The 20,132-nt window shown below is 40.9% G+C and overlaps 1 protein-coding gene across 1 annotated transcript in view; it reads right to left on the reverse strand.

The window, feature by feature from the left end:
- PALMD (palmdelphin) overlaps positions 1-18,989 on the reverse strand; it is a 101,321-nt gene extending 82,332 nt beyond the window's left edge. Inside the window, exon 1 of the mRNA XM_073593072.1 lies at positions 18,683-18,989. Within this exon, the coding sequence (XP_073449173.1) occupies positions 18,683-18,727 (45 nt within the window). The 5' untranslated portion in view covers positions 18,728-18,989. The remainder of the gene's footprint in view (positions 1-18,682) is intronic.
- Between the last annotated feature and the right edge of the window lie 1,143 nt (positions 18,990-20,132).

Below are 20,132 nucleotides of genomic sequence, written 5' to 3' on the forward strand. Positions count from 1 at the left end.
TCTAAACTGATTTATGGTGAAATCTGATTGGTTGTTATGGTTACGGCGCTTTCCACTTTATCATTTACATCTGTAAATCATATAACAGGAAATAAATTATTTATTTGTTTTCTATAATTCATGTACCAAATAAAATACATTATATATATCTCTTCCAATCTCACGCTACAATATTACTCAACATAGGAAATGGTTTCATAGCAACAGATTCACTTAGCGGAGATCTGGCAAGCTAGTCTCAAATTTCTGGAAGTTTATTTTATTTTACTCTAAAGCTGGATACATACTATACAAATTTCTGTAGATTTTTTTCCTTTAGATTTACCAAAACCATATAATATGAGGTCAAACCTTAAGGCCCCTTTCACACTGGGGCGGTGGGGGCGTCGGCGGTACAACAGCGCTATTTTTAGCGCTGCTGTACCGTCGTTCTTGCAGTGGTATTCGGCCGCTAGCGGTGCGGTTTTAACCCCCGCTGGCGGCCGAAAAAGGGTTAAAATCCCTCATACAGCGCGGCTATAGCCGCGGTATAGCCGCGCTGTCCCATTGATTTCAATCGGCAGGAGCGGTGAAGGAGCGGTGAATACACCGCTCCAAAAAAGCGGTTTGCAGGACTTTTTTCACCGCCCTGCCTGCGCACCGCTTCAGTGTGAAAGCCCTCGGGCTTTCACACTGAACAAACAGCGGAGGCTGTTTAGGGGCGGTTTTCAGGCGGTATTTTTAGCGCAATACCGCCTGAAAACCGCTCCAGTGTGAAAGGGGCCTTAGAGTTTCAATTTGTATGCAATCAGGCAGGCCCTTGCACTACATGGTTTTGGTAAATCTAAAGGAAATCTGACAACAAAAGTTGTATAGTGTGTATGGGTTCTCAGGGTGCAATGAGTTATGCCCCGTACACACGATAGGAAATTCCACCAGCAAAAGTCCAATGTGAGCTTTTGGTTGGAAATTCCGACCGTGTGTATGCTCCATCAGACTTTTGCTGGTGGAATTCAAGCCAGCAAAAGATTGAGAGCAGGTTCTCTATTTTTCGGTCCCAAAAAGTTCCGATCGGAAATTCCGATCGTCTGTACCAATTCCGACGCGCAAAATTCCTACGCATGCTTAGAAACAATTTGACGCACGGAAGCATTGAACTCCATTTTCTCGGCTTGTCATAGTGTTGTACGTTACTGCGTTCTTGACGGTCGAAAGTTCAGAGAACTTTTGTGTGACCATGTGTATGCAAGGCAAGCTTGAGCGAAATTCCGTTGGAAAAACCATCCAAGATTTTTCCGACGGAAATTCCACTCATGTGTACGGGGCATAAGACATTGCAGGGAGCAATGGTGATGTTGTAAAAGTGTCTTATATCAACCAATCAGAAATGATCGATCTGATTTGACTAATGATTTTCAATAATGCATCTATGATGTGCCTTCTGGTGAGATGAAATTGGGGTGGTAGCTATTAACTTTTGCTTATTTTATTATGATGTTTATTATCATCATTCTTCTTCCCACTCACATACAGGATAAAACATTGTGAGCCTTTACGCTATCACAATGCACAATATGAAGTCAACCTAAGTTCAGCAAGAATGTTTTAGCTGCCCTGATGCTAACATATAATTAGTTTGTACTGATGGCTGTATTTTGAATATCATCTGAGCTTTTTGCAGTGTACTGCTTAATAAACCTGGCAAAGTACTATTTAACCACTTCCCTACCGGGCCAATTCTGACATTTCTCTCCTACATGTAAAAATCATCATTTTTTTGCTAGAAAATGACATAGAACCCCCAAACATTATATATGTTTTTTTAGCAAAGACCCTAGAGAATACAATGGCAGTTGTTGCAACTTTTTATCACACACAGTATTTGTGCAGGAATTTTTCGAATGCGTTTTTTTTGGGAAAAAAGCAGTTTTGTGTTTAAAAAAAAAACAAAACAGTAAAGTTAGCCCAATGTTTTTGCATATTGTGAAAGATGAAGTTACGCCAAGTAAAGGGATACCTAACATGTCACGCTTCAAAATTGCACACGCTCGTGGAATGGCGCCAAACTTCGGTACTTAGAAATCCCCATAGGCGACGCTTTAAAAATTTTTACTGGTTACATGTTTTGAGTTACAGAGGAGATCTAGGGCTAGAATTATTGCTCTTGCTCTAACGTTCACGGCGATACCTCACATGTGTGGTTTGAACACCGTTTTCATATGTGGGCGGGACTTACGTATGCGTTCGCTTCTGCATGCGAGCACACGGGGACAGCGGCGCTTTAAAATTTTTTTTTTTATTGTTAATTATATTTTCTTTTTTTTATTTTGACACTTTTTTGAAAAAAAAAAATTTGATCACTTTTATTCCTATTACAAGGAATGTAAACATCCCTTGTAATAGGAATATGACATGACAGGTCCTCTTAATAGTGAGATATGTGGTCAATAAGACCCCACATCTCACCACTAGGCTGGGAAGCCTGAAATAAAAAAAAAAAATAAAACGATCACAGCTTCCCAGCCGGGGGCGCCGTTTTTTTGAATGGAGAGGCCGGGCGTGACGTCATAACATCACGCCTGGCCTCATATGATCATAGAGACTCCGGCGACCATCTGGTCCGCCGGAAATCTCTATGATCTACATCCGGCGTCGGCGGATCCGCTCTCCACCTCACTGATCGTAACAGTGAGTCGGAACAAGCACCGGAGGGCGGCGGGAGGGGGGGGGACGTCCCCTCTCGCCTCCCGTAAGAACGATCAAGTGGTGGAACGGCCGCTATGATCATTCCTATGGTGTAGAGATTCGCCGGCTAAAAGCGGCAATATCTGAATGATGTCTGTAACTACAGGCATCATTCAGATATACCCGCTCAAATCCCAGGACATCATATGACGGTGGGCGGGCGGGAAGTAGAGCAACTGTCATGAAATGAATTATTTTTATTTATTTATTTATTTAATTATTAATTTATTTATTTTTCCATGAAATTTTTTTTATTGTATAATACATATAGATATAGACAAGAGTTAGATGGCTGCTAATACACTATATTGTCAAAAGTATTGTGACGCCTGCCTTTACACGCACATGAACTTAAATGGCATCCCAGTCTTAGCACATGGGGTTCAATAATGAGTTGGCCCACCCTTTGCAGCTATAACAGCTTCAACTCTTCTGAGAAGGCTGTCTAAAAGGTTTAGGAGTGTGTCTATGGGAACGTTTGACCAATCTTCCAGAAGCGCATTTGTGAGGTCAGGCAGTGATGTTGGATGAGAAGGCCTGGCTCGCAGTCTCCACTCTAATTCATGCCAAAGGTGTTCTATTGGGTTAAAAAGTCAGGACTCTGTGCAGGTCAGTCAAGTTCCTCCACCCCAAACTCACTCAACTATGTCTTTATGGACAGGTACATGAATGCAATACTATTTTCTACTTTTGCGTTAAAATGTAAAGAGGAATCATACATAGAATGGATTGCCTTAAAATGTATGGCTGTATAAATGATTTTCTACTAATTCTATCAGTATAAGCGGCAGGTTCAGACATGAAGTCTTTACAAATTACATTGTAACTAGGGTTTCTGTGGGTACAACAAAGGCCACTGTGAGATAGTAAGGTCTGATAACCCAAACTGTGCGGAGAGTATGGGGAAGTCATATTGAACACAGTGCTACCATCATTTCTCCAAAGAAGAAGAAGAGAAGGTGACAGAACACAGACACAATTTTCAGAAAGATTAGATAGAATGCAGATATGTCAAAAACCTCCACTATCAATGTCGGCAATGACTCTCAATGTGCCCAGTCATAAATGCTTGATGTAACCCAGAAGTAAAGGTCCACAAAGCTCATGTGACACATTACACCAACTAAGAGAGACATAAATGGGATTCATATATTTTGTGTCCATTAAATTTCATTCTGGTTTTCAGATTTCAGATTGTACCTCGTCAAATGGAAATATAAATATATTTGGAATAGTTGGCTGGAGCCTAATAACACTAATAACACTTCAATACCCCTTCAGCACACCCCTCTTTGCTTGGTTGTGTTAATTCTATAAATGCCTTCCCCAGGGACCAGAAAAAATGGCTGCATTGGCATATCTCCACTCTTGTTCAACATTAAAACCACTGACTCTGATACATTAGATTGGACTTACTCTTTAAGCAAACTGAATTCTGCATGGAACTAGAGACCAAGCAAACCTTGCTTAAAGAGGAGGTCCAGCCCCCCCACGAAAAAATTAAAAGTTAGCAGCTACAAATCCAGAGGCCTGAAGAGGGAGCGCATGCTCTGCAAACGCGTCGCCTATTGATTCACCATATCCCGGAAGTGACGACATTTCCTGGCTCCCTTCCAGATCAAGAAAGTGTCGGCTACCACAGGCGCAACCTGCTCTGAGCCGCTGGTGAGAATGTCCCCGAATGCACTCTCTTCACGCACACCCAGCAATTTGTGCCCAATGCCTTTTACTACTTTACCCTTGTGCGTACCTATACCCGTTCATGAATTCAATTTTCTTTTATACTGCACTTAGAGTGGTGCCTGTGTTTTTTCCTCAGCTGTTCTAGAAGTTGCTTCTTACCTTCCACTGGGCTGCCTTCCAGCTGCTATCACATGGACTTGTATTAGTAATTTTTTTAATTCCCCTTGACCATCCCCCATGATGTCAAACAGGCTGGCGTGCTAACACTGAGCTTGTCGCAAGCGCCAACTTATTTCTATGTGTGTTGCTACAAATACTGACTTCTAATATTAAGACACTTACCTGTCCTGGAATCCAGGGATGTCGGCACCCTAGCCAATGTTTCCATCGACTTTCGGGTGCTGCCGCCGCCATCGCCTGTAAGGTGACCCAGCAGTGAAGCCTTGTGGTTCCCGACTGCACATGTGCAAAGCACTCTGCACTTTAAGAATGGCCCGGCGGCCAGGGAAGGAGGAGGGGGTGCGCGGCGAGATCAACCAGAAGTTGGAGCGGGCACCTGTCAAAACCAGGTACCCGTTCCCCCCCCCCCCCCCAAAAGGTGCCAAATGTGGCAACGGATGGTGGAGGGGTGGGAGGAGGCAGATAAGTAGAGCTTCCCCCTTTTGGGTGGAGCTCCGCTTTAAGTATAATTTACTTTTAGTCTTAGGCCCCTTTCACACTGGGGCGGTGGGGGCGTCGGCGGTACAACAGCGCTATTTTTAGCGCTGCTGTACCGTCGTTCTTGCAGCTGTATTCGGCCGCTAGCGGTGCGGTTTTAACCCCTGCTGGCGGCTGAAAAAGGGTTAAAATCCCTCGTACAGCGCGGCTATAGCCGCGGTATTGCCGCGGTATAGCCGCGCTGTCCCATTTCAATGGGTAGGAGCGGTTTAGAAGCGGTGAATACACCGCTCCTTCACTGCTCCAAAGAAGCACTTTGCAGGACTTTTTTCACCGTCCTGCCAGCGCACCGCTTCAGTGTGAAAGCCCTCGCACTGAACAAACAGCGGAGGCTGTTTAGGGGCGGTTTGCAGGGGGTATTTTTAGCGCAATACCGCCTGCAAACCGCCCCAGTGTGAAAGGGGTCTTACAGTTCCTTATTCTCTGTTTTGTAATATTTTTCTTCTGTAAATATTTTCTCGTACAGTTTGTCTTTTCTTTCATTAAAACAATATTTAAAAATTGTTACACTGAATCTCAGAATGCAGTAAACAGAAAAACATGTACTTTGCATCTGTAGAAAACTACCAATTTGTAAACTCTGTTACATTCCTCTCTGGGTATGGCAGTGAGGGATACAGACATTCCTTTTAAAAGGCCAGAATTGAAACAGCAGAAGCTGTGCACAGTGTGCATTATCATTAAAGCACATGGTGATAGCTGCTGTGTCTGTGGAAAGAGTTAACCTAGTAGTTATCCTACCCCAGTGACAATCAGTTTCAGTATGCTGGTGCTTAGATTGTTGTCCCAGAGCAGGAAAACTTCTGCACAGGGTGCAATCTTAAAGTGTAATTGTCATAGCCATCTACCATCTCGACAAACTCTGTCTATGAAGTGGTTGTAAACCCTTACATATACCCAGAGAAGTGACTGGCCTCAGGTGATACACAGAGATGAAACAAATCCTTCTACATAAGTTGTTTCTCTCTGCAGCCCGATCTTTTCTACATCTGTTCAAAGTGCTGAAATATAAAGCTTCTCTGAGAGGTCAGAAAAAAGGAGGTGGAGAGCTGAAGTTACACTCTGCAGAACTCTGAGGAAAACTCTAATGCCCCGTACACACGGTCTGACATTCCGACAACAAAATCCTAGAATTTTTTCCGACGGATGTTGGCTCAAACTTGTCTTGCATACACATGGTCACACAAAGTTGTTGGAAAATCCGATCGTTCTAAACGCGGTGACGTAAAACGCGGTGACGTAAAACACCTACGTCGGGACTATAAACGGGGCAGTGGCCAATAGCTTTCATCTCTTTATTTATTCTGAGCATGCGTGGCACTTTGTCTGTCGGATTTGTGTACACACGATCGGGATTTCTGACAACGGATTTTGTTGTCGGAAAATGTTATATCCTGCTCTCAAACTTTGTGTGTCGGAAAATCCGATGGAAAATGTCCGATGGAGCCCACACACGGTCGGAATTTCCGACAACACGCTCCGATCGGACAAAAAAATCCTACCGTGTGTACGGGGCATAAGAACTGATTGGAGGGAAGGGACACACGCCCCTCGACACAGCACACAGGAACAGAGCTGAGACTATCAATCATCTGGAGCACACTCCCATGTCACCATTTTTCTCTTGGTGTCAGGAAAACTTTTCGGAAGTGACTCATGCTGATAGCAGAGGAACGAAGCAGCAGGCAAAAGTGAAACTTAATGCCCTTAAACTGGTTGTATACCCGTAAAAGAAAAAAAAAAAACCTGTACGGCAAAGGCATAATGAGCTAGTATGCATGGCATACTATCTCATTGTGAAAATTGTGAAATGTTTACCTTAGAAGGAAGTGCTGGCCTCGCATCCTGGTCACCACCGAGGGAGCTGACATTTTCCCCTCTGCGTTTCTTCCTGGTTCGCGGCTCCAGAGCTGTGAGTGGCCAGAGCCATGATGACGTCACTCTCGTGCATGCGTGTGGGAGTCCTCCATTCCAGTGGCTAGTAAAGGCACGATACACCGGACCTTAGCCGGACCCTCATTGCGCATGCGCTGCTGACGTCAGCGGCTGCATGCAGGGTGAATATCTCCTAAACCGTGTAGGTTTAGGAGATATTAATTTTACTATAATAAGGCTTACCTGTAGGTAAAAATTTTAAAAAGGGGCATACATCCACTTTAATTGAGACAAGTAAACACTACAGCAGAACATACTTTGTTCATATGTCATGTCTGAGGTTTACAATCACTTTAAGCTCTATCCACTTTCAGGCAGACTTTTGCCTGAGTGAAGACATGATATTGTCAGAGATGGACAGTTTGTTGGTTCCTTGGGCAATGCTCAATGTAACTGCAATATTAATGCAAATAAATCTGTTGAGTCCAATGGTTTATATGTTTGGGTGGTATTGCCCACTTGTCAATATCTACAGTATATGCTAAATGATCCCCTCCGCTCCTCCCAGGACCTCCTGCTCTCTAGCTCCCATGTTACCTCCTCTCATGCTCGTCTTCAGGACTTCTCCAGAGCCTCTCCCATCCTCTGGAATTCCCTGCCCCGCTATATTCGATCAGCCCCTAACCTGTCCACCTTTAGGAGATCCCTGAAAACTCACTTATTCAGGGAAGCCTACCCCACACCCACCTAACAACCCCATTAAATCATTCCCCGCATCTATTACCTTTTGTACCACCACCCCCTCCCTTTAGAATGTAAGCTCTATGAGCAGGGCCCTCCTGTCCCTTCTGTATTGTACTATAATTGTGCTGTCCCCCCTCTACATTGTAAAGCGCTGCATAAACTGTTGGCGCTATATAAATCATGAATAATAATAATAAAAATGATCTGTTGCTGAGTGTGGTAATACATCTTAAACACAGACAAGAATGAAGTAGGTAGTGCTTAGTGGATTTCCTTTGTAGAATTGCAGTACTCATCAAAACATAGGATGCCGTTTGAGTCTTGGCAAGAAACACAGTTATTAGATGACGTTTAATCGAATAATGAGCCAAACAGGTAGTTTTGGGAGCCAATTTCCAAGCAGGAAAGTTTTTGTGAATGGAAAAGGGGTTATATTTGAACAAATAGCTTTACTTGGAACACCTCCAGCAAAATAAATGGTAGGACTTTGTGTTACTCATAGGTATCAAATTGTCATTGCTCTGGTATCATTGCTCTAGTGAAATCAGGAAATGAAAGGAGATATCATGTTTATCGCTATGATGAGGACAACAAGTGGAAACACATACAAGGAACTTCATGTCAACAAGCGTAAAGCATGTATATAGCCAGTGTAGCATCACACATCTCCAGTACTTCATTGGATGTTTATAAGAGTTATCATTAGTTAGTCAGCAGTAGGAGACTTTGGACATGTTTGGAACATAGAAAGAAAGAAAGAAAGAAAGAAAGAAAGAAAGAAAGAAAGAAAGAAAGAAAGAAAGAAAGAAAGAAAGAAAGAAAGAAAGAAAGAAAGAAAGAAAGAAAGAAAGAAAGAAAGAAAGAAAGAAAGAAAGAAAGAAAGAAATGGGCAGACTTGATGAACGACTTGGCCTTTTTCTGCTGCCACTTTGCTAATTTTTTGTATTTCTATTAGGAGCAACCTAAGAAATACATATCTAAATATTTCTAAAGTATATATCAACCAAATCACTAAAGCTTCATATAAGCTTTAAAGTAGAACTATAGGCAATGTTTTTTGTCATTTTAGATGAGGGACCCTGTTAGATTTTTTTTCACCATCTGTGTCCCATTGCAGAGATTTTCCTTTACTTCTTGTTCTATAGCCAAACAGGAAGTGAGGGGAAATCCCTGCAAATAAAGGGAATTTCTTGGGGACCCCCAGGTCACCTGAACTAGTGTCCTCATTGGAAGATTTCCCTTCTATTACTTTTTTGGGGACAACACAAAATTTGTGATTTTCTTTTACATTCACTTTCAGTGATAATGGTAAACAGGATAAATAGAGAGGGGGAAATGTCCTTAACCTCCCTGGCGGTATTCCCGGGTCTGGCTCCGGGTGGAATTTCAGAACCAAAAGCGGTAACCCCGAGCCACACTCGGGATCGCATCGCAGGATCCATGTAGAGGTTACTTACCTTGTCCCCTGGATCCTGCAATGTCTCCCCGCTGTGATCTACAAGCCGCTGTGTCTCGCTCGATTCACAGTGCCAAGCTCCGTTCCCTGCGAGCGTTGTGACGCACGGGGACGGAGTTTGGCGTCAAGTTCAAAAAGTAAAAAACACAGTATAGATACAGTATACTGTAATCTTACAGATTACAGTACTGTATCAAATACTTACACATCCCCTTTGTCCCTAGTGGTTTGTCCAGTGTCCTGCATGCAGTTTTATATTATATAACTATTCTTTCTGCCAGGAAACTGGAGAATTGAGCGATAGTGATTTGTGGGGAAATCCGTCATCAAACACTGAAAGTAATGACAGCGACAATTCTGCAACTGAGCAAATTTCAGTGTTTTTGATTTGATTGCATTATTGAATATTTTTTATTATTATTATATTATTATTTGTTATAATTATTTATAGTTATTTATTATATTATAATTTATGATTTTGTTTTTTAAACTTTATCATACCCGGGATGTCTACTAGACTCTGGTTTGGACAGATTTAAGTGAGTTATTCCTAAGAATTACAGGCCTACAATATAAAACACCAAATTTCCATGCAAAATAATTGTACCTCTTTCAGCATCAAAAATCTGAAATAATCATACCGCCAGGGAGGTTAATGGGAGAACAGACAGCAATAAAAACTGACGGGAGTTCTAATCCCTCTCCACTCTATCCAAAACTAAAAAAAAAGTTTTGACTTTAGTTATACATTAACATTTATTGTGATTCCAAAAGTTGTTTTCAATTGTTTTAAATTTGCAGTTTTTATTATTAAAAGAATACCCACTGTTCCTGCTATAAAGTTCTTTGTTCAGGCACCTCTTATAATAGGGCAACAACTGTCTCCCTATTGTGTTCCTGTGTTGTCATCCTGTTACATGCTTCACTGGTGGTTACTACAACTGGCCTCATTGAGACATTGGTCCACTGTTGTCATTATCAAGCAGCCAGACCGGAGTTGAAGTAGCTGGAGTGAGTGCTTGTAGACAGGAAGTGGCTGAAAGAGGCTGAGGATATTTACAACATTGAGATGGTAAAAAGTATAAAAATCATAAAAAACAGTATTTTATGAAAAAAAGGCTATTATTTATGATACCTATCTAATGATAACTATCAGCGCAAACAAAATGTCAATGGTGTTTGCATTCCTTCTTTAAAATAAAGTATTGACTTTGCAGTTGTGTTCTCTATGGGAAACAACCTACAAGGCCTCCGAAAAAAAAGATACATTTTTATTGCGAAAGTAAGTTCAATAAAACAATGACATCGATCCAGCACAATTTTCACACATGACAAGACACAAAGTCATCATCAGTGCCATAGCAATAACAAAAGGACATTCCAAAAATAAAGATAACTTAGGACACATAACCTCACAATGATATTCTATCCATAACAGGGTCAGTGGGTCTAAGTGCCGGTTCACACAGGGGCGGCACGACTTGCAGGTCGCCTCAGCGAGGCGACCTGCAAACGACTTCTGAGGCGACTTGCAAAACGACTTCTGTATAGAAGTCTATGCAAGTCGCCCCAAGTCGCCCCCAAAGTAGTACAGGAACCTTTTTCTAAGTCGGAGCGACTTGCGTCGCTCCTATTAGAACGGTTCCGTAGCACAGAACGGGAGGCGACTTGTCAGGCGACTAGGTCGCCTGACAAGTCGCCCCTATGTGAACCGAGCCTGAGGCCTGGGGTCTGCAGCCACAAGCCCCAGATCTTTTCAAATTTCCCTGGGCAGCCCCTGTGCTGGTATAAGAAGCGTTCCAATCTGAGCATACTACTTATAGATTTAACTCATTCGGCATGTGTAGGGGGATCCTGAGATTTCCGATGAATAAGAATCAGTCTACGGGCCTGAAATGGATCTCTATTAAAGTGGAAGTAAACCCTTTTTTTTAATCTTGTACCTACAGATAAGCCTATAATAAGGCTTCCCTGTAGGTACAGTGAATATCTCCTAAACCTGCACGGTTTAGGAGATATTCACATTGCATGCAGCCAGGGATGTCACCGGCTCATGCACTCTGAAGGGACGACATACCAGTGCTGTCCCTTCAGATCTCCGTGCCACAGTCCGTGACTCATAGGAGTGACATCGTTGTGGTGCGGCCAATCAGATGGCAAACCCGAAAGGAAGACCAGGTGAACATGGGAGCGCCTTCAGCGGTGACATCACACCACTGGAGGGATTCGTTCTAAGGTAAACATTTCCTAATGTGCTAGTATGCCATGTATACAAGCACATTATGTCATTGTCTTACAGGGTTAAAAGAAAAAAATGTGTGGTTTACTACCGCTTTAATGATTATTATCAACCTGTTATCAACCTGTAAATCACCTAGGATACCCAACACACTGCATTTGGGATCGACAGGCATAGTGGTTTGAAATACTCCATTAAGGGTGGTCACTGTATCTGTCCAGTACGTATGCAACTTGGTGCATCGCCAGAGTAATTGGATTAGATCCCCATGATAGGATCTGGTAAAGCCCCCATCTTAAAACGTGTTGCTGGGTTGTCTGATGAGATATCTTGGTCTCCTGTGTTACAGTTTAACATTCTGACTGTACTACTATGCGGTTACTATGTGCAAAGCAAGCCATTTCCTTCCAGAATCCTTTTATATATAAGGCCCTGTGTTTAGTGTCTTTTGAATACATTGCTGAAAAGAAGAGAGAAACTTATCCTGGCAGTAAAAAGTTGTATCTTTAAATCCCAGCCGGCTCCTCCTTATAACATTATACAGAACATCTTGAGAGGGATTAAGGCAATTAGATGTAAGATTTTCATGGTCCCATTAGAGCAGGCACAAACTTGAATAAATAGCTCCACTTTGCTTTTTTAGCATTCAACAGGCTCAGGTAATGCTTGAAGAAAGCTTGTTTGATGGCTATAACTGTTTAATTATTCATTAACTCATTAGAAGGATTCATGTAGACTTCTGTTAATACACTCAATATTATATTGTTTCCCATTGATACTTTAGCTGCAATTTATACTTTAGCTGCAAACCTCAATTTATCAACGAGAAATGGATAATGGAAACAATATAGATTCTTCCAGCATGTTTGTTCTGTTGAAAAATCTCAGATGAGGATACAGAGTAGCTACATAGAGAGCATTGTGATAAAGGGTGACTTTATCACTTAAAGTGTTACTAAACCCAGAACCCTGCATTCACTATATCTGGTCTCCCACAGTACACATGGAGATGCAATTATTTTTTATAGTACATATAAACTGCTAAATACCTTTTCTCATCAGCAGTATTTAGCATTCTTGTGACTTCAATCAATGTCTGGTGAAAGGTTGTAGAAGGAGTTTTCATTCTCCTCTGACTGTCCTATAAGGCTGCAGGACCCCTGACCCTCTGTCTGGACAGTGCTGATTGGCCCTGTGCTGATCACATGCACCCTCCCAAGGAAAAAAAAACTCTCTAGCAATACCCAGCAAACTGAGCATGTGCAGAGTGACTCCAAAGGCTGTGTCTTATCAGGATATGAATTTGGGACAGTGGAAGAGGTGGAGGATCAGAGAAGACAGGATCAAACAGGCTTTTTACACAATGCACAGGCTTAACCCCTTAGGTTCCATAGTGAGTATAACAAGCATGCTTTACTGCATATACAGACTTATTTTACTGTTGTGGGTTTAGTAACACTTCAAAGAGCAGTAGGCCATATATATTAAATGTGGCTTTGCTACTATTAATAACCAACAAGATACTAGCTGTCATTTGTGGGTTGAAGAATAGGAAAAAAAATCTTGATTGGACAACAGCTTGTCCTCTGCAGTAACACAGTTTGCATACCTAGCCAGCACTATTGCCAGAAGTCAGGAATAAAGGAGTATCATTATACATCCTTGTTGACAGCTTTATAAATGACAATATACATTTGATACTCAAAATTGCGCAACATGTCGGAGCAACAAATGCAAATGTAGCAATTTAAAATCCAGGTTTTTATGATATAAATCATTACAGTAATTACATTAACCTGAAACCCTATACACAAAATTATTAATTAGTCAACATTTCTCAGTCTTTTCTACTCCACCCACATAAAGCTTACTAATTCCTGAAATTCAGACGGACATGTTGATTTGAACTGTTGTGTAAGTTAAGCACTCTCTTATTCATTAGAGAGAATATATTGTTTTTTTAGGTTTTTAGATATGAAGCAGCAGACTGCCCAATGTGTTTTTTTTGGAATACCAGTTGTTATATGTCAGGTATTTCTTTCTATAACCTTAGATATGTATATTATATGTCTGCTAGAATTCTCCATCTTTGTTACAATGTCCACCCTGCCCAAGCCCAGCCATCCCGTCCACACCGGGCCCCACCACAGATACACATGTGACAGTGATCTTATTGGTATAAATAGTCATTTCAGATTTATGTTAGGGTCTGTATTAGCTTCCATTCTTGTCACTCCATGAAACAAAAAGGTTGGATTGATCTTTGTACTCAAATTTATGTATAATTCATTAAAGAGCTCTCTAACTTTGAACATCACCATTACAGAGTCGCTAGCCAGAAGTATTGTTAACAGTACATGTTGGCCACAGGAAAAGGCAAAGCAGCCGCACACTAGTGAGGTACAAATGAACAACCATAGCTCCCATGTAGAGACCACCCACTCTAATATGTTTCACTGCATCGTGGAAGTCCAATGTGGCCACCAATGCGTTTAGAGCCTAACATGTTAACGGACTTAGAGATAGAGGAATCTTGATATGGGAAAATGCATTAGAGTGAGTGGTCTCTAGACGGGGCCTATGACTGTAGTTATTGATAGAGAAAAGCCTTGATAATTTGTACATCACTGACGTGCCACTGCTTTGCCTTTTTTTTGGTGTGCTTGGAGTGAATATGGTTTCCTTTAAGCCTAACACCCAAGTTCCATTAGATGGCTGGAGTTTTTTGCCTCCAGGATATCTGCACGGTCTCTTAACATGTATGCTGCTGGCGTTATCACTTGAAGACTCCATTATTTTGGTCTCCTGCTGTGATGAACAATACAAGTAGTCTACTCTCTTCAGTATATTAGAAATGAATGCTGAGTTTCCTACATTACTGAATCTTTCTGGCCATATGCAGTACTAACTGAAGCAATAATTATTAATATACAACAGAATGGATTATAGGGCTTGCTAATTAATGCAGCACAATGAGTATTGGTGACACACAAAACAAAATAACCATAGCAACCATCTAATAACTGTTTACTTTAAAGCCCAAAGGAACTTTCAGTTTATATCAAAAATGTAAGTTTTACTGTTTGTTCTTTTTTTTTTAAAGAGTTGAAAAAAAATTTCCCAACCAGAGAAGGAGCCTTGCTCTCTGCAGAGGTCCAACATACCCCCTGCAAATTCAGAGCTATTACTCCAATAGCTCTAGAGCTATTACTGCAATTAGCAAAGTCTAGCTTCCTGCTGATTGGAGACTTTTCGCTCTGACTCAGCAGAAAGCATGTAGAGTGTCCTCAGAGAGACCGCTGCTTCACCACAGAGAGCAAGGATTAGAAGCAAGGCAGAGGAGGGGCTTTTCTACTCAAGCTATGACTGCTTTTTAAAGAAAACCCATAGTAAAGCATTGCACTCCTTTTATTTTGACGTAACTAGAATGTATTTAGCTGATTTAAGGACAAACATACTGTTTATACCTTATCTATATATACCAGTGCAATAAAATATCAAAAACATGTTACCAAAAAGTCCATATACCACTTAATAAAGTGTCCATATACAGTAACCTGTTATAAAACTGAAAAAAGTGCTATAGTAATGTGCAAAAAAGTTCATCAAAGGTGTCAAAAATCCATTAAGGAAAAGTGCCTCAGTGCTGTCTGGACAAACGTCAGCGAGAGCGGTATGCACGGTAATTTACAACGGAATACACTGCACTGGATTTTAAAGTGTTTTATTGTGAATTTTCCTTGATGCAAGATGTAGCACCACCATATGTGAGTAGGAAAATTGAGTTTTTAATTTAAATAAACATCTAAAGGTTTTACACTATGCTGATCCCCCTTGCTTTTTCATGTGACGTCTGAATGAGCTCTGTGAGAGGACTGCTGGATAAAGTATATAGAGGAGGGACAACACCCCCCCCCCCCCCCCCCGGTGAGAGTGCAAATTTTATTGCACTGGTATATATAGATTAGGTATATAAAGAATGTTTGCACTTTAGGTGACTTAGATATTGATGCTACAGGTCAGCGCTGTATAGGTTTGGAGGATTATTGTGATATCCCTTGCTATAGGAATTGACCTGCATTTTGATCCCAGCGCTGGTGATATCAAGTTTTCTTATTTAGCTGATTTAAACTGAAAATTCAGTTGGGCATTAAATTATATTTTAAATAGTTGCTAGGAGTTACTGCACTTTGCACCTCTTCTTTGTTCTTTTCAACTGCCCTATTTCCTGTTGGGCTCCAGTATAAAAACTGTAGGAAAGGAAAGTTGTTTTGATCAAATCAACCACTACATCTGCCATTTTTCTCATGTTGGAAGAGGATGACACTATGGGGTTGATTTACTAAAGGCACAAAGACTGTGCACTTTGGAAAGTGCAGTTGCACACGGCAAGAGCAGTTGCTCCAGAGTTTAGTAAATGAGCAGAAGCCCTGCTGACTTTCATCAACCAATCATCTGCAAGCAAAAATGCTGTTTTTTTATTTTCCTTGCATGTGATTGGGTATTCTTTGCAAAGTGAAGCTTTAGCTCATTTACTAAGCTCTGGAGCAACTGCACTTGCAGAGTGCAATTGCACGTTCCAAGGTGCACAGTCTATTGGCCTTTAGTAAATCAACCCCTATGGCTGGAGAGTGCAATTCCTACTGTAGTGCAACTCTGTTTAGAGACCAATCAGCTTCCAGGTTTCATTGTCAAAGCTTAATTGAACAAGCTGAAGTTAGAAGCTGATTGGCTACCATGCACAACAGCACCAGATTCTGACTGCACCAGTTTTAGTAAATCTATGGTTCATGTGTACACTTTTCCTCTGCTTTACAAATTTGTAAAAACTTCTGTATGAAATAGTTGTAAAATGGGAAATGGGTGACAGTGATCAGAAAACATCCACCTATGTAAATCATTAGCATGCAGAAAAAACACCTGTGACCTTCTAACAATCATATAAGCTGCAGTATCTTGTCCAATGTGACACAAGTGGATACAGGTAAATTTACTTTAGGGCAGGGGTAGGCAACCTCTGCCCTCCAGATGTTCTGAAACTACCATAAGACATTGCGAGACCCTGACAATCACAGGCATGACTCCTAGAGGCAGAGGCATGATGGGAATTGCACACCAATGCACATCCACAATGCACTGCAATGCATTTGTGTTGTAGTGCACCACAGCATACAGGTGCACATGCTCTGAAAAAATTGTGCAGGACCTTGTTTTTTTACTTTAAGGTGCAATGAAAGCTCATTCAACACTCAGGGGTTGATTCACTAAAACAATAGAAACTGTTTACAAGGAAAACCAATGCTCATTTTAGAAAGTGTATATTCTTTTTGCAAAGTAAATGACAAAAATAAGAAGTTGTGTTCACTTTGAATATCTAGTCGCGTGTAAGGGAAATTTAAAAAAACTGAATTTTTGCTACAACGTGATTGGTTGATTGCAGTGAACAGCTTCAAGCGATAAAAATCCCAAAAACCAAAACGTAATATATTGCAGCCTACCCATCATTAGCTGTGGTGGTTGTTTTATTTTTTTATTTTTAGGCTTTTTTTCCCTCTGTTTTCACCTGGTCGATCTGGCCAGTAACACACCCCCTGTATTAAAGTCCCCCCACTCTGCATGAAGAAGTACAGGGAGCACAGACAGCAGCATTGTCAGTCTGGGAGGAAGGGGAGTGTTAAATGTATTAGCAGATTTAGATGCACTAACAAATTAAAGCCAAACTCCAGCTCACACTTTATAATCAGTTACAGCAAACAGTGTTTTCCTTTTGGGATGAAGGGTTTACATGAAAAAAATAAAAGCTGATTACTGTAAGCACCTCTGCCAGTGTTAAATGGTTTGCATCATCCCTGCAAATGGATACATCTGGAGGAGAGCTTGTTCTTTTGAAAAACAACAGACCTACTGATCAGATCACCAAGTGAAAATAGAAGAAAGAAGCCCAAAAAAGAAAACTAATGCGGCCATTACATTTAAGAATGGGAAAGGTGCAATATAATATATTTTTTTCTTTTGGGTTTATTACTGCTTTCACCTTATTTACTAAGCTCGGTGAACATTTTACTTTGCAATAAGTGAACAGCCCAAACTCCTTTAGCAAATCAATCTATATATCTAATTTAATTCCCCGTTTGCCAATTATTAGGTATCAGCAGGTTTGGTTCTTTTTTCTGACTCTATAGCAGGAAGCTCCTTTGATTTGGAAACTCTTAAGCTTGCATATTTTATTTTATTTTATTTACTTATTTATTTCAGGTACTTATATAGCGCCATCAATTTACGCAGCGCTTTACATATACATTGTACATTCACATCAGTCCCTACCCTTAAGGAGCCTACAATCTACGGTCCCTAACTCACATTCATACATACTAGGGACAATTTAGACCGGATCCAATTAACCTACCAGCATGTCTTTGGAGTGTGGGAGGAAACCAGAGTACCCGGAGGAAACCTACCCTTGCATATGATTATTTATAACAGATGTCCCCAAAGTTATAATACCAAATTATAACATTCACAAACATCAAATGGGGTGCTGGGTGCATATCCAACCACCAACCAAACACTTCCCAGACACCAACAATTGAAGAGAGTTTTGGGCCAGTTGACTAGCTTTGGCACCAGTTTTTTTCAATGGCCCCTTTAAGTGGACCCCCACACTCAGGGGACTAGTGACTTCATTGTTGGCTCAGGAGATATATGAATGACGGATGCACTTGTCCTAAATCTGGACACTCACAAACCCAGTAAAATATGCTATATAATTAGCACCTTCCCAAAATTTTAGAAAGTTGCTATATATTTGTGGACGTGGTAACCTGGCCAACCATAGTTCTTTTTTTAAGATAATACAATGCTATATAATTAGAAAAATACAGCATGTCCAAGCACACTTGTAACAGACTTTTTTTTTTAATCACTTGCAAGTCCAAATCTTTAACAGCTCATGAATATTTCAATTTTTTTTGTCCATGCCATTTATTCTTTCAATGTAAGTGTCACCCAATGCCGGGTCAGCCTATGACCCAGTGCCCTTGAATGGAGTACAAAGTGGCCAGGGTGTCACTCTTTCGCTGTGTCACGCTAATGGTTATATCTCTGTAAACAGTGTAACACTTACCCTGACAAATGTTCACAGCTGCTATAGCAAGTTAATATAACAACTCATCATACAAACATGAATCCAACTTTCAATGATATGTTATATAGTGTAAAAAAAAATAAAAAATAAAAGAACTTACAGTAATGGCCAGGAGCCTTTCTTTCAGCAATTCTGCTTCTTCCATCCTGTAAAGTTACACAGAAAACATTCAGGATCTGACAAGCTGGAGAGTAAGTGCGGCACAACTGAAGGAAAGGAAGAGAGCAGCTGCAGGTTCCAAGAGAGATCTATTAATGTGGAGAGAAGTGGAGAGTTTCTTAATGGGTTGAAGCAAGTCTGAATGGATCAGCCCAGCCAGGCTCATGTGAGAAGGGTGTGCTCTACAGGCAGCCTCTCACATAACCGGTGGCAGCAATGACACACAGCACAAGTTCCTATCTTAACAAGCTGTCAGCTCTTTGACTTAAGTACAAAGATATTGTATTTCCCCCGTGCACTTTTGTGTTACATCACACTGATTCCAGTAGGTTGTGTTTTACAGTATGTTCTGTGTTTGTATAGCCCATTACATCAATAAGGGATGAAGGATAAATTGCAGAGCGCTGATTTAATAATAGATACAAAAGTATATGTATAACGCTAGGCTTTGTTCCAAAAAGTCTATAATAACAGGAGCATTCTGAACAAAAGAAAAATAAGACTTGTTCAGCTGGCTTTCTTTTCTTTTTGACAGCACATATCTTTCAGTTTTTGTTGTTTTTCTTTTTACAATGTACTGTAGTAACATTGTAGCATCAATCAGGAACTTGTATGAGTATATACATATATATATATATATATATATATATATATATATATTCATGCAATCCTCAGAAACCAGAAAGTGTAGACCAAACACAATCCCCAACCCCAAATCAATAAAGGAACTCAAACTTTGGAAATAGAAATGCATGTCAGTCTCTGGACTGTTAACGCACCCAAACCCTCCCTTTACCCACTCCAAAAAGAGCAAAAATAATCTCGAAGCCCCTTTAAATTACCTGAATCCAAAGTCACACAACACGCAGGGTCTTCAATCTTCTATGTTTTTACTACAGAGAAGGAGGGTCCTTTTTGAGTACCCACATCTCTGCCTGGGTGAGATGGGCACTTCCCATTGGTTTTCTCTTGGTGGGGTCTTTCTGGGCCCAAAAAACTGCAATGGGTAAAAAATATTGGCCTGGACTCCAGCACTAAATCACAGGTTGTCCCTGTCAGATGGGGCACTGCAAAGGTTTAGATGATTTTACGTATAATTGAAAAGCTGTTAGAGGTTTTTTTACATTGGTGAATTGGGGGGGGGGGGGGGGGGGTGCATGATAATGTATGCCCCAAGGACCATGAATCAATGGGCAAAGCCTTCCATATAAATACAATAGTTCCACACACAAATCTAGACATTTACCTAGAAATGTTGGGGGTAGGCATAATCACAGGTTGGTCAAGGGGTGGCCCTTAAATAGACTCCACCATTTTTGCCCTGAGTGGAGAAGTGAGAGAATCTCTTTCATTACCTTCAAAAAGATGCAGCTAGGCTAAGTATTATTTTA

The sequence above is a fragment of the Aquarana catesbeiana genome, linkage group LG07, assembly GCF_042186555.1.
Source record: "Aquarana catesbeiana isolate 2022-GZ linkage group LG07, ASM4218655v1, whole genome shotgun sequence".
In the NCBI taxonomy this organism is placed as follows: domain Eukaryota; kingdom Metazoa; phylum Chordata; class Amphibia; order Anura; family Ranidae; genus Aquarana; species Aquarana catesbeiana.